General features: G+C 38.6%; 1 protein-coding gene across 5 annotated transcripts; it reads right to left on the bottom strand.

Annotated features, from left to right (window-relative positions):
* Positions 1 to 680: 680 nt before the first annotated feature.
* Positions 681 to 13438, bottom strand: pomt2 (protein-O-mannosyltransferase 2). Of its 5 annotated transcripts, none has more exons than XM_066673796.1 (21): positions 13307 to 13438; positions 10424 to 10508; positions 9855 to 9959; positions 9225 to 9333; positions 8987 to 9095; positions 8623 to 8782; positions 7609 to 7715; positions 7400 to 7482; positions 6728 to 6837; positions 5531 to 5594; positions 5358 to 5418; positions 5028 to 5106; positions 4649 to 4800; positions 4021 to 4112; positions 3852 to 3928; positions 3670 to 3741; positions 3516 to 3575; positions 3048 to 3153; positions 2349 to 2489; positions 1849 to 1960; positions 681 to 1748 (listed from the first exon to the last, which is right to left on the bottom strand). In XM_066673796.1, the coding sequence occupies exons 2-21, from the start codon at positions 10481 to 10483 to the stop codon at positions 1643 to 1645; spliced, it is 1965 nt and encodes a 654-aa protein (XP_066529893.1). In that variant the 5' UTR covers positions 10484 to 10508; positions 13307 to 13438; the 3' UTR covers positions 681 to 1642. The 5 variants fall into 5 exon arrangements, with proteins under 5 accessions (XP_066529893.1, XP_066529902.1, XP_066529876.1 ...); XM_066673805.1 differs by lacking the exon at positions 13307 to 13438 and adding an exon at positions 12538 to 12566; XM_066673779.1 differs by lacking the exon at positions 13307 to 13438 and adding an exon at positions 11698 to 12427 and having other exon boundaries at positions 681 to 1774.
* Positions 13439 to 13468: the final 30 nt, after the last annotated feature.

Genomic DNA, 13468 nt, shown 5'->3' with positions numbered 1-13468 from the left:
ATTCCATCCATCCATTATCTGTAACCGCTTATCCAATTTAGGGTCGCGGGGGGTCCAGAGCCTACCTGGAATCATTGGGCGCAAGGCGGGAATACACCCTGGAGGGGACGCCAGTCCTTCACAGAGCAACACAGACACACACACATTCACTCACACACTCACACCTACGGACACTTTCGAGTCGCCAATCCATCTGCAACGTGTGTTTTTGGACTGTGGGAGGAAACCGGAGCACCCGATTTATTTTATTTTTTACTTTTTTCATTCACAAGTAACAATTTGTCCACATTAAGGACAGCTACAACAGCTTCTGGTGACATTTTTATTAGCAATAATTTACATAAAAGCCTGTATAAATGCCACTGAAACTCAATTTAAACAGGTTTCTCTGACCTTGCTTGTCTTAAACAGCAGTAACATGGCACAGGAGAATGGAGCTTATCCAGCACAATATTATTTCACCTCTCCTTCCAGTACTGATCAATTGAAATTGCTCAACTAGCCCAGAACCTTTCTCTATTATTTATTTATTTATTTATTTTGACCTGGAAGTACATCTCTTTTAAAACACATTTTAAACTCACACCATAAGCCAATACTAAACCAAGGCATATATGACTTTACAAAATAATGACCCAATGAGAAAACGTACTATAATAGGATGTTTTGTAAAAGTATTTATTCTTTGTATTGATGTAAAACATTCCATTTAAATATCAGTCCTAAAACCATGGAATCAAACTAAGCAAAACAAGACAAGACAAACAAATGCTATTCTCTAGAATTCAAAAGGAAACACAAATCCAAGTTTGTGGACACGGATCAGACTCCTGCTGGTAGCATCCTAACTTGATAAAGGTAATTGTGCATGTTAGAACATGATCCTAATGTGAAGCCATGATTTAATAATGTGTGAGAGAAAGATGGGTAACCTCTGACAATATCCTAGTTGTGGTGATGATGTAATATCACAACTTAATTACCTTATACCTTTAGAAGTTAAGGTCATAACCATCTAAACTTAACAACTGCCTTACTAAGCCATAACCATATTTCATGTTTGTTAAGAAAGGATGGTACCAGCATGGTCCAGACAAATAGTAAATATTGTACTATACGGTAGACGTCCAAAACGGCCAGTGAAATCATTATCAGTTTCAAACGTGACAGGTTCAGCTTAATACAACTTAATACTCTATTGCTTTATCACTCCATTCAGTCATTTTTTCTTACTTTATCTAAAAGGCACTTCATTATTTTTGGATGTTTACTTCACTCATACAGAAAGTAAAAATTCCAAATAGAAATGGTTTAGACAGTGTTTCACTATACTGTTCACATTCTAATTAACACCTCCATTTGTAAAAGTACCAGGTAGTGAAATGCACTAAATAGTGTCAGGTTGCGTTTTGATCCTTATTTATGTGTTAACTAGGCTTGCTTAAAATGCAGTGAATAAAAGAAGAACTAGATTTATTAAACCAATAAAATTAAACTTAAAATAATGTAGTGAATTTACCAAAAGGGGATTTAAAAATAGATTAAATGTAACACACTATACGTTAGCAGCTTGCTAGTCACTAGACTAGTTGGTGGGTTGTTAAAAAAAATCTTTTCCCTGACCCTGCTATTCCAAGGCCTTCTAAAACTCCCAGGAGTCCAACCATCGGAGTCCAGCCATGGAGGATTTGGGGTCATGAGCTAACGGCCCCCTCATGCCATAGGAGAGAGGGCAGAACAGGTAGAAGCTGCACATGGAGAAAGATAAAGTTCTCTGATTAAAAAAAAATAAAAAACAGTATGTCCATATGTTATGAAGATGATCAGGAAGCTGGTCTGTGCACTCACCTGTAGAGGATGCCACCCAGGAGTACTGTCTGACCTCCTCTTAAAATATATTTCGAAACGGCAGGATTAAACAAGAGGTCGGCATTCTGCAGTAATGTGTCCAGTGTTATTCCTTCAAAGAGAGAAAAGGCTTATTAAGTTAAGATAAATGTGAGAATGGATGTGGAAAGATTTGGAAATATGTCCATTTCCACACTCCATCACACAATGCTACCAAATTTAAATGACAAATATATATGTTTGGATTGAGTGTTCTGAGCAGTGTGGATTGTAAAGCGTCCTTGGGTATTTAGAAAGGCGCTATATAAGTGTAACGATACATAGATAGATAGATAGATATAAATAAAGGACTGGCGCTCCCTCCAGGGTGCCTTGCGCCCAATGATTCCAGGTAGGCTCTGGACCCACCGCGACCCTGAACTGGATAAGCACTTACAGATAATGAATAATATATATATATCCTTTTCGCAGAAAGCCCCAATGGCCATGTTCCTAAATACCTGTAAGCATACTGCTAAAGAGCATCGCAGGGAAGTAGTGGTGGTAGTAGAGAATACGGCCCATAGCGTAGAAGGGCAGGTAGTGGAGCAGCCAGCCCAAGCAAAGCATTCCACCACCTTCCATAAGAACCTGGCAGTGAGCTGCAAGAATGAAACAACTATGTTAATGGTAGAGAATAACACGGGGAACAGATCCTGATAGAATTGAGAGGATAAGACAGAGAGAGTGACCTAGCCAGGTTATTTAAAAATGTGGATCATCAGGTGGCCAGAAGTGACTAGAGTGGCAGATTTAGCCAGACATTGGGGTAAGACCCTGACACTTTGAGGAAATGCCCGGGATCTTATACAACCTCAGAGAGCGAGGACCTCAGTTTTACATGTCATCTGAAGGACTGAGCAATTGATTTAGTACAGTGTGCCTGTCACTCCACACAGCAGCCACCCAAATTGTTCTTGGAGGTCTCCCATTGAAGTACTCACCAGGCCCCAAACCTGCTTAGTTTCACCGAGTTTGCAAGTTCTGGGGTTCAGGCGCTATGGCTACATATATGATACTATCGTCATATTTCCCCACATTAAATATTCAATGCATTTCTATATTAAAAAGCATTAATTATAAGCATGTATTGTTTCCTTCTGACAAATTAATAAAGGCTCAAAATCACAGCATCCAGAAGAGAAGCATTGGCTACTTACCTCTTTTAGCTCCCTCTAGCTTAGCACCTCTCTGTAAGGCTATAGAGCACACAGACACCATCACCAGAAACAGCGCCAGGCTGAACAGGTTTAGCCACCAGATCACCTGAAGGAGGGAGGAAGGGTGGGTACATATGTTCTGATACATATGTGCATATATGCCTTTCTGACAGAGTATGCCTTGTCTGTCAAAGTAGATTTTGCATGGGTAAAAACAATATTAACATTCCATCTGTACCCTGATTTATGTCAGTAGTATTTTTATTCTTCACAGAATCCTCCATAAACCTGTATATTTGTAATTATTTAAGAATTCAGTATGGCTAGAAAATGTTTAAGCTGATTAAGGCATGCAGTGAGCACAATGGAATTGTTGCTGTTTTTTAACTGCTAGCTTTTAACCCAAACAAATATAACGTCTTGTTGAACCACCATCTGAACTGAAAAAGGAGAAAAGCAAAGACTCACAGGGTTCCCCAACAGATACACCCGGTACTCTGTCTCATTCACCCCAGAAAACCTCAAGCCCTAAGCATCACAGTAAAGAGGATCAGATGAGAGTGGATTCATTCCACTGATAGATGCTGTCTTCTTTGTGGAACGTGTGATAGTTTCAGCATACCTGATAGTTGATGGGCCAGTGCCAAGGTTTAGAGTTTACCTCGTTGTCTTTAGGTTTCAAGCCACTGTTGCCCTTTTAAAAGACATACAAAAAATGCATCACTGTACTTCACACTTTACTGCAACATCACCATAATCAATATGTATGTATGCTCTTAAGCTGTATTTTGTGGCTTGTGTTACCCTGATCATGACAATATGGGATTCCAGTAGAATCTCCAGAAACGATGGCTTAAGCACATGCAAACTGATGTTTGGCACTGTGGAGACCAAAGAATAACCTGTTATCCATATCAAAATCAGACAAGCATAAAGCAGCAAGATATTTTAAATAGTTCCATCAGAGATTTACTTTTGGGGTTGATGTGATCTTCAATGTTCCATTGAGAATTTGGTGTTTCCTTTAAATATGGACTGCAAGTAACTTCTGCTTGCTCCCAGCCCCTTTAAAAAAAGTTGACAATAGAAATATGAACACCTGGAGATAAACTTTTACACTTAATGTATTTAAACAAAGTAGAATACCTTGAGCAGAGTAGTTTACTGAACAGTACACACATTTTGTATGCTATCTAGCTACTGGAGCAACCACTTTTGTGAGAACCTCTTTCAATAATTAATAATACAGCTCATATGGCCAAATGAAAATGGATCAGCTCGCTTCCTCCCTTTCTTATTTAACCATACTCTGTTTATTTTTCGTTGTATATACACAAAGGCTCTGAGCGTTGTGTGTGTTCTATGTGTGTTTTTATTTTATCAGAACACACATAAGTGGTGTATAAATAGGAGCCGTGTATCTGTGGATGATGTGGGCGTGACGTCATTTCACTGGTGATTCTGCAGTGATGGATTCTTTTCTTGAACCCTATGTCATTAATTCATTTGTGAATTTGCTATTGACTAACTGATGGTTTAACAAACTGGTTTTAAAAGCCAAAAAGTCAAGTCTTTCCCCGCACCAAAGACCATACTCTCACCACTTTGGGAGGGTCTTTCCTGAAGAATAGAGCACACAGCCAGTGGTGCGGTGCAGGAAGCGGACTTTACTGCGCAACACCTTCACCGGGTCACCTTTCTTTCCTCCACACACCTCTACCTTCCAAAGGTCATTAGTGTCTCCAGTACCGTTCTGAAAATAGAGAAGGATAAATACAATGAGGTTTACTTCAAAATAGCATTATGCAAAATGCACGTATTTATTTGCACTTTCTAAGTCGTTATATACCCACATGCCTGCAACGATTGCTTAAAGAGATTCTAGCAAATCAGACAGTTAGAAACATTATAAAAATGGTCATAAGTATAATACAAAGTACGACATTATGGCAAAAGAAATGTAATGATAGTCCAACTCACAATGCCGTAGCCTGTGACCTGAAGGTGCTTCTTGGTCAGCGGTGCCTCATGAAGGTGACTATGGAGGTTCCGGGTGGTTCTGGAAAGAAAGTCACATACAAGTCATCAATCTTAATGTCTTATAGCACTGGCTCTCAAAATATTGCACTGCATTTTTATTATATTTCCTCAAGCTTTAGGGCAGTGATGAAAAAACACTGGACGGTGTGTCTACATTTCTTTTACACAAGGGTAAATGCAGAGATTTTTCACAATTAACACCACTGAGAATAAAATTAGAATATAGAAAAAATTTGAATAAATAAAAGAACCTGAACCTAACACACTCACTCTTTGTGCTCTAGTTGAATTATATCACCATGCCGGACAAGCTCTGGAGTCCCTGTGTCATCTACAAATGCCACAGAACACAAAAACACATTGGCACCACAATGTAACATCTACTGGAGTTAAGAAGAGTGCACATATGCACAGATGATTTATATATAAAACAATCCTCTCACCATCACTGTCAGGTCTCTTTACTAGCCACAGGTTGTTATAGTCTTTGTGCATATAAGCAGTAACCTGTTAGGGAGAAGTAGGATTAAACGGAAGTTAGTTTAACTTACGAACAAGAGCAAAGAGAAACTAGGCATTTGGTGCTTCATATCAATGCTTTTGTTTATAATAACAAACTATAAAAATAGTTTATCTTGTCAGTTGCTGACAGTGTGTATGATCAGGGAAAGCCTGTTATTTTCTGTTCATACAAAGCTACAAAACTGAAGCACCGTGTTGAGACGACATTAAAGCAATTCGTTTACCAGAAAGCAACAAGGGTCTGACTGATAAAACGGTGCTGTAACAAATTCACAGCCTCGTTAATTTTGAGTAACATCTGGCTTTAATAATCCAGAGATTTGGCCCGTTTTAGTGTAAAGTTAAACAAAAAGCTGTGCCGATGTAATTTACTGTGTCCGTGTATTCATGTCGTTATAAGGACAGACAAGATGACTTTCTGTTAAATGACACTATGATAAATATTACCTCAACAACATTCAACACATTTCTGTTCTAGGCTCCAGAAAAAGAAATAGAGCTGCACCACGGTGGATTGTGGACCTACAGCGCTGAAGCAGCGCAAGCGTGTCCCCAATTCTAGAGGTGGGCAGATCGATCAAAATATCGATACCAACGCTGGTATTGGTATTGATCAATACTTGTGGAAAAAGATTGATACTCAAGCCTTTTTTCTCTCCCACCACTCTGCCGCTAAAGTCTGTGTGCGAGGCAGCGCACAGCACCCTCCCCCCGTGTAGTCACGTTGCGAGGAGAGGCGCGTGCACCCCAGCCCCCCCTTCGTGAAGCTGCGAGTAGCAGCACACCACGCACTTCTTCAACTTGCGAGGAGCAAGTCTGTGAAAAACGGCTGAATTAACAGTTCTGCTCGCGCATGCGTTTCAACATTAGGTATCAGTCAGTCAGTCAGTGCAAATGCCTCTTCTAGGCCGGCCCAGTAGGCAATCCGGTAAAAATAGGTGATCATTGATTTAACCAAAATGTACTTCAAATTTAATATTTGAATTAAAGAATACTTTCTCTCAACAAAGAACAAACCATACAAAGCAAACAAATGTCAATAAACAGAGACATAGAACAGCAAGACGTTTGCTCCTCCGTTTTAATATCAATGTTAATATGTACAGGAAGGTACAAACCTGCTGCTGGTGGGCTCCTACTCCCTCTGGGTAAAGATGCCAATGAGAATGCAGATAGCCTCCAGCTATCCGCAGGTTCTTCACTGTTATTATGGAACCATACGCTAAATCTGATTGTGGGTGGGAAATAAAAGTATACTGTATAGAATCTTTTGGTTGTTTTTGATGTTTTGACAAAAAAATACACAGTCTATAAAAAAAGATACCAAAAAAAAAAACAAGACCAAAAAAAGGTGGCTACGAAATTTTGATAATTTGACAGCATCATACATCTGTTAGTATCTCTAATTTTGAGCTTGTTTAGACTATTACTTATCGTTCATTGTTAAATCACCTGGAGAAAGGTTCACACCTGGCCACACAGACTTTGCTATAACTGTATAAGAACATATGCCGTTGGTTCTATCGTTCACTGAAGCCTCAGATGCAGTCTGTTTTTCTCTGTTGGCCATCTGTGTTTGGCAAATATCTTCATATATCTACTTGATGTCTGTGTCTACTGCATTGTGCATCATCTCTCCTACCCTAATGTATTAAGTTTATATTGGATATGAACTGTTCTTTACATCAGAATTGGCATTAGTTTTTTTATGTTGAAAATATTTAACAGATCCTAATTTACTGTGTTAAATAAATTATAAACTTGTTTAAATTATTTAGAGATTTACTCACATTCTGGCATCGTGGCATTGTGCAGGTTGTTTCCAATTAACCGTGACTGGAAAGCAGAGCTAAAGAAACCGTCTCCTGGGCCACTACGCAGAGGGAGAGGATATAAGGACTTTAGTTAATTCCACTGCAGTTAGATTGTCATTAAAGGGAAGTAGAACTTGCTACTTTAATGTCACTGATTACATCATAGCACAAAGGTTTTTGAATACCTTCTGTTTAAGACGATGAAATGAACAGCAAATATTGTAGTGTACAGGAACAAGGGCAGTATTATTAACCCAAAAATCCGGGCAATCAAGTGCTTAGCAAAATCCACCTGCAGAGAAACACACAGCATGTGAACCTCAAGTTAGATTGTCAAAACTCTAGTTTGTCCTGGGATCAGTAATATGCCACATTTATCCTTAAAATAATATAATATATAATAATACAGTATAAACAGCATAATTATAAGATTTTGTGTGGATATATTGGGCATCTGAAGTACATATCCAGCAGTAGTTTCATTAAATAAACACTCCAACCAACATGCCTACTTGACCCCTACAACAGTAGTCTCTAGAGCCACAATATTCTTTAGAGCATCATTTCTCAGGTTTAAGAACAAGGAAAATCTCCTTCTGGTGACTTGTCTCGAAGGTGAGAGGAACTAAAATATAAATAATTGCATGTATTCTGACACAATATGTTGAGTTATTTTCTGCCAGATATGTATCATTACAGGTGGGACGAAGGATTGTCAGGATTGTTTGAAAATCATAGTGTTTCTGAAGAGCAGTATGATATAAATGCATAATTCATGCTGCATATTGTAGTGAAATAATGTTGAAGAACAAAAACCCAAACATTACAAAATTCTGTAAATTTACAGTAAATTCTCTCAAACAGATAAGACTGAGATAAACCAAGTATTAAATATCATGATAAATAACATATACAAAAATACTGGTTTTAGGAATAACCCTAAAAAAGACAATAAGACTAGGCGTCTATGTGGAAGAGTTGAGTGTAATTTTGGAGATCCTGAGCTTATAATCACACATAGGGCCTTACAAGTAATGGTAACTAAAAATAATATTATATACTGATTATAATGATAATAATACAACTGACAGCTTTCTTGAATCTTCTATTAATGCATTTTATATCCTGAATATACCTTCAACTACCATGGTATAAAATTTTGGCCATAATGCCCACCGCTACTTTGTCCTTATCCGCACCAGAGACAGATGGAGATTCCCTAGTAGCCTCCAGAGGTCCCACGCAGTGTTGATGCCCACTAAAATGATCACAAACAGCCCCACAAACTTCACCCCCAGAGATCCAGAGAGGTTCACCCCTGTCAGAAGCAGCCATAGACACCAGGACCAGCTGAAAGGCCTGTGATTATCAGAATGACAAAATGGAAGGAGAAGCATAAATGGGCCTGTAACAAACACTAAGTAAACAATGAAAAGTGTATAATTCATAAATTTGCAAACACTAAGCTTCTGAAATGATTTCACAGTATCTATGACTATAACCTAGCATTAGTTAACATTAGTTAATCACCAATAAAGGAATGGATGATATAAATATCTCTACCTGAATCTTTGCTGGTTGAATTTGACCATGCTTAGCACAGCTCCCATGATGAAAAACATGAGGATGGGATCCAGCAGAATGTACTGGGAGAGGGTGATGCACCCAGTGTCTGTTAATCGGAAAAGTTCATCAAAGTAACAGTTTATTTACATACTATTTGTTTATTTATTGGCATTTAGCCAACCACTATGCATTTTTACCACAAAGAAACTAAGCAAATATACTTTTTCATACTGACCGAAAATGAGTAGAGAAGCTGCAATGAGAGCAGCCGAAGTAGAATGGGACAAATCCAGTACCACCAGGAACGCAAAGGGTGGCAAACAGGAACCAAGAACTGCACAGAACTGAACAAACATCAAACCATCAGCAATTTGTATAACAGAAATGATAATTACAGCCCACATAAGTAAGTATCACTATACTGTACTGAGTTTTAAATCTATAGACACTTTTTGAACACACAAAGCAGGTCTTTAAAGGGTGTATTATTTTCTTTTATTGTTATTTGTTGAAATCTAATATTTTTAATATAATGCATGCATAAAGACTACAATTTGATATGACTGTATAAACTATAAACTATGACATTATTTTATTATATTTTTATTAATGGCAAGAATTTAATGACAATAAAAATAATTTAAAATATTAAACATTTTATCTTACTGTAATAAAAACCAAAAGTTAGACCCAACTTACACCAGTGAAACCATAAAAAAAATAAGAATTATAAGTAGCTCTTTGATACTTTTAGAGTTATTATATATTCATGTATAGAAAGAGAGGTTAAGTTATACAACATAGCAGATAAATTCCTAATTTAAAAATCTTCCAAGTGTCAAGGATTTTCACGTAATGTGTTCACCCCTCTCATTCCCCAGTAGTTGTGGTGCTCATATTTGTCTCCTGGTTTGATGAAAGGAAAGGTCCCATCATAACCAGTCAGATATCCAGCAAGGCCAATCAGCATCTGAGTTGAATAAACAAAAAATAAGTTGTGTACGTTAAAGTTGTTTTAGTCAAGCATCCCAAGCAACTTAAGACTAAGACTTAAAAATTGTCTTAAAAAAAAAGTCTTAAAAATTGATCATGGAGTCTTTACCATTTCACACATAACACTTGACAAATCTGCAAAATGTCCATGTTAAATATACACAGATTAACTTAATCAAAATCGTGATGGTTGTTCATCCTCTCGCAAGGATTAGTCCAAGCCTTTAAAATGCATTTTGTTACCATCTTTTAAAAAATGTTGATAATACAATACATTAACAATTTATGTAAACGTACATAGGGTACAGATAGACTATATTATCAGATACAGGTGCCATAAAAAGCGTGCTCTGGTGTTATGTGCTTATCAGTGATCTGCTACCCTGTTTATTAACAGAAATGGACCACTTTTAATGTACAAAGAATTCAGGTTCCTCTGACCTTTCCAAGCGGTGGATGGACGTCGAAAAAAAATGTGCGGTTAATATAATAACTCCCCATCTTCCCAAAGTGGGTCTCATCCCAACTGTAAACAAAAGACAGTCACATTCATATATTATTTATAGATCTATGTTACAACACACATATAATCTGCACATCCCCTACTATTAGATAGTGAACAGATTATAAGTGAATTCATCAGGCCTATGCTGGACACAGACATAATTCGATTGGGCTTGTAAAGTTAGTAAGATATCCACAGAGAAAACATGAAATAAAAAGGAATGCTCTGGAGCAGTTGCTTATGAGTTTAATATCTAGAGGGTTGCAATACATCCAGCACTGGACTGTGGAGCTTTGAAACTAGAGTAATGGAGAGCCATCCAATAACTTGGGGAATAGTCACAGTGATCTTGAGGCTCAAAGACATCAAATCCTCAAAGCAAAGACTGGAAAACCACTGGAGGTGGGTTCAAGTCCAGCTCCGGGTGACTGTTTGTGAGTAGTTGGTGTGTTCTCGCAGCGTCCTCATGGGCACCCTCCAGGCGCTCCGGTTTCCTCCCACGGTCCAAAAACACACGCTGGCAGGTGGATTGGCGACTCAAAAGTGTCCGTAGACGTGAGTGTGTGTCGCCCTGTGAAGGATTGGTGCCCCCTCCAGGATGTGTTCCTGCCTTATGAATGATAATTCTGGGTAAGGAACTGGATAAGTGGTTACAGACAATGAATAAACGAACGAATGAATAATTCTCAGCGCTGCAGTGAGACTGACAACTTGCCGGTGTGTTAGTGTGTGTTGCGCTTGTATGAGTGGATATCAGACACATCAGTGCTGCTGGAGTTTCCAATCATTGGTCAGTCCATTAGGCACACCTACCATGTTGGTCCATCATATAGATGTAAAGTCAGAGACAGTAGCTCATCTGTAGCTGCACAGTAGTCTTCTAGTCCTGCACTGTCACAGAGTTGTTTAAAAACTCCAGTAGCACTGCTGTGTCTGATCCATTTGTACCACCACCACCCCCTCAGTGTCACTGCACCGTTAAGAATGATTCACCACCAAAATAATACCTTCTCTTTGGTGGTCCTGAGCATTGAAGAGCAGGGTGAAAAGGGGCAAACAAAGGATTCAAAGCAACAGATGGATTCGTCTGTGCTTGAAGAGATAAAAGAACACCTGTATGGTCAGTGGAGTTGGATACAGATGCAAAGATGTTCTGCCTGACGCATGTGTGTAAATACAGTGTACATATTAAGAGAAACAGACCTCTTACCATACGTGTGGTGGCTGTGTGAGTCTAAAGAAGCGGGTACAGAAAGAGAGAGCTGCCACACATAGCAACGGACACAGAGGGACATTATTAGACTGTCTCTTCACGGGAGTCCCGTTGACGTCTTGAGTGTTTGTGTGAGAGAGAAGAGGAACTCGGTGCCCTTCAGGTACTGCAGCTCTTTGCTTCTCTCTGTCTTTCTCTTTTGTGCACGTCCTTCGACTTCGAACAGTAACATTGGAGCAGCTGTGTCTCTGTGTGTAAGTAGCCTCAACAGAGCTATCTTCCATTAGACAGCAAACCTTACTGAAATTAACTTTAGCGCTTGTAAGACGTCGTTCCAAAAGTTGTCAACGCCGGTGTTTGGTTTAGGTCCTAAGTATCCGTCCAGCAGATGGCAAATAACGATAAATAAATGCTGTTATACCGCGTTTGTCCAGTTTGTTCTGACAGTAGTTGTGTGGACGTGGAGCTGCTCAGTAATAGCCAGAGAAGAGCTTCATAATGGCGTTTACTCTCATTCCCCACAGTCCGTTTCACTTTAATTCGAGGTAAAAACACCAAAACGCATATACTAAATACTGCGGAGCCCACTTTTTACCACGAGTTCGGTAACCTGCAATGTCTGGTAGTGTAGTGTTTACCCTGCCCGTGTTTAATTTCAACTCAGTATCAATAACCCACATACACCCTATCTAGTGCCCTAAGTAGTAGTAACAAATAATGGCTTCTATATCCAGAGTGTGCATTATATTCGGCACAAATTTCATTCATAAAATGTATGTCTCTTTAATAAGAGTTTAGCGTGTACTTTTACCCCCGCAGTCTCGTTTTATAACTTACGTAGTGCATTAAATAGTGAGCAAGGAGCCAATTGGGACACAGCCTTTTTACGAATTATTCGTATGTTGTTTGAGTCACTTTGAGGCGCTTATGACTCTTTACTGACACCTGCCGACAAACGAGACAACTCTTTAAAGGTGAAGTAAAGCAATTTTTCCAAAGTTCTGCACCATAACAGCAATATGAAATAAACAGAGGGGTAGTGTCTCCATGGCCAGGAATGCCTGAATTTGATCTCCACCACGAGTCACTCTCTGTGAGAGGTGACATAGGAGGGTTGCATCATGCAGGACGTGTGTAAAAGAGTAAACAACAACAACAACAACATTTTGAAATAAACTAAGCAGTTCAGTGAAAATATGTGAAATACGGTTCCAGAGAAACTCAAAGAATCAAAATTGATAACAGTATTGGTGATAGATACATATATAATTCTTGCTATAATAAGTGTACACTACTCTGAAACAAATTATTGATGCAGTTAATATTTTACTTTTATCAACACTGAATATAAAACTCAGATGGTCACAGGTAGGTTAACCTGCACTTTAAGATAACTCAATGTCGGAAAAATTCATGACCCCTTGGTTCCAATTATTATTAGAAATAAAAGTCTGTAATTTTCTGTACAATAAGTCATTAGATAAAAACACTCAGAAATTCAGTGAATGATTTATTACATTTGTAGAAGGACCCTATAAATTGTTTAAACCCTAACTGCTTTTTGAATGTCATCCAAAACAATACTGTAACTCAGAAAATACCCTACCTTTAATATAATACACTAATGTAGGGGAGACATGGTAGTGTTACAGCAAACGGTGCTGCAAAACAGCTCCAGGATCCTCAGGTCACTGTTTGTGAAGAGATTGGTGTGTTCTCTCTGTGTCTGTGTTGGTTTCCTCCCACAGTCCAATATGCATTTTGATAG

Source organism: Hoplias malabaricus, chromosome 1 (genome assembly GCF_029633855.1).
Source record: "Hoplias malabaricus isolate fHopMal1 chromosome 1, fHopMal1.hap1, whole genome shotgun sequence".
Classification (NCBI taxonomy): domain Eukaryota; kingdom Metazoa; phylum Chordata; class Actinopteri; order Characiformes; family Erythrinidae; genus Hoplias; species Hoplias malabaricus.
This window is presented reverse-complemented; position numbering and strand designations above follow the sequence as displayed.

Excerpts from the sequence above, each read along its gene's own strand:
- pomt2 (XM_066673770.1), bottom strand. The coding sequence starts at position 11,984 with ATGGAAGATAGCTCTGTTGAGGCTACTTACACACAGAGACACAGCTGC. Across the intron at positions 7,716-8,622 it reads GGAATCTCCATCTGTCTCTG|GTGGATTTTGCTAAGCACTT; the intron begins GTGCGGATAAGG and ends GTTTCTCTGCAG. Across the intron at positions 3,576-3,669 it reads ACTGGCCCATCAACTATCAG|GGCTTGAGGTTTTCTGGGGT; the intron begins GTATGCTGAAAC and ends TGTGATGCTTAG.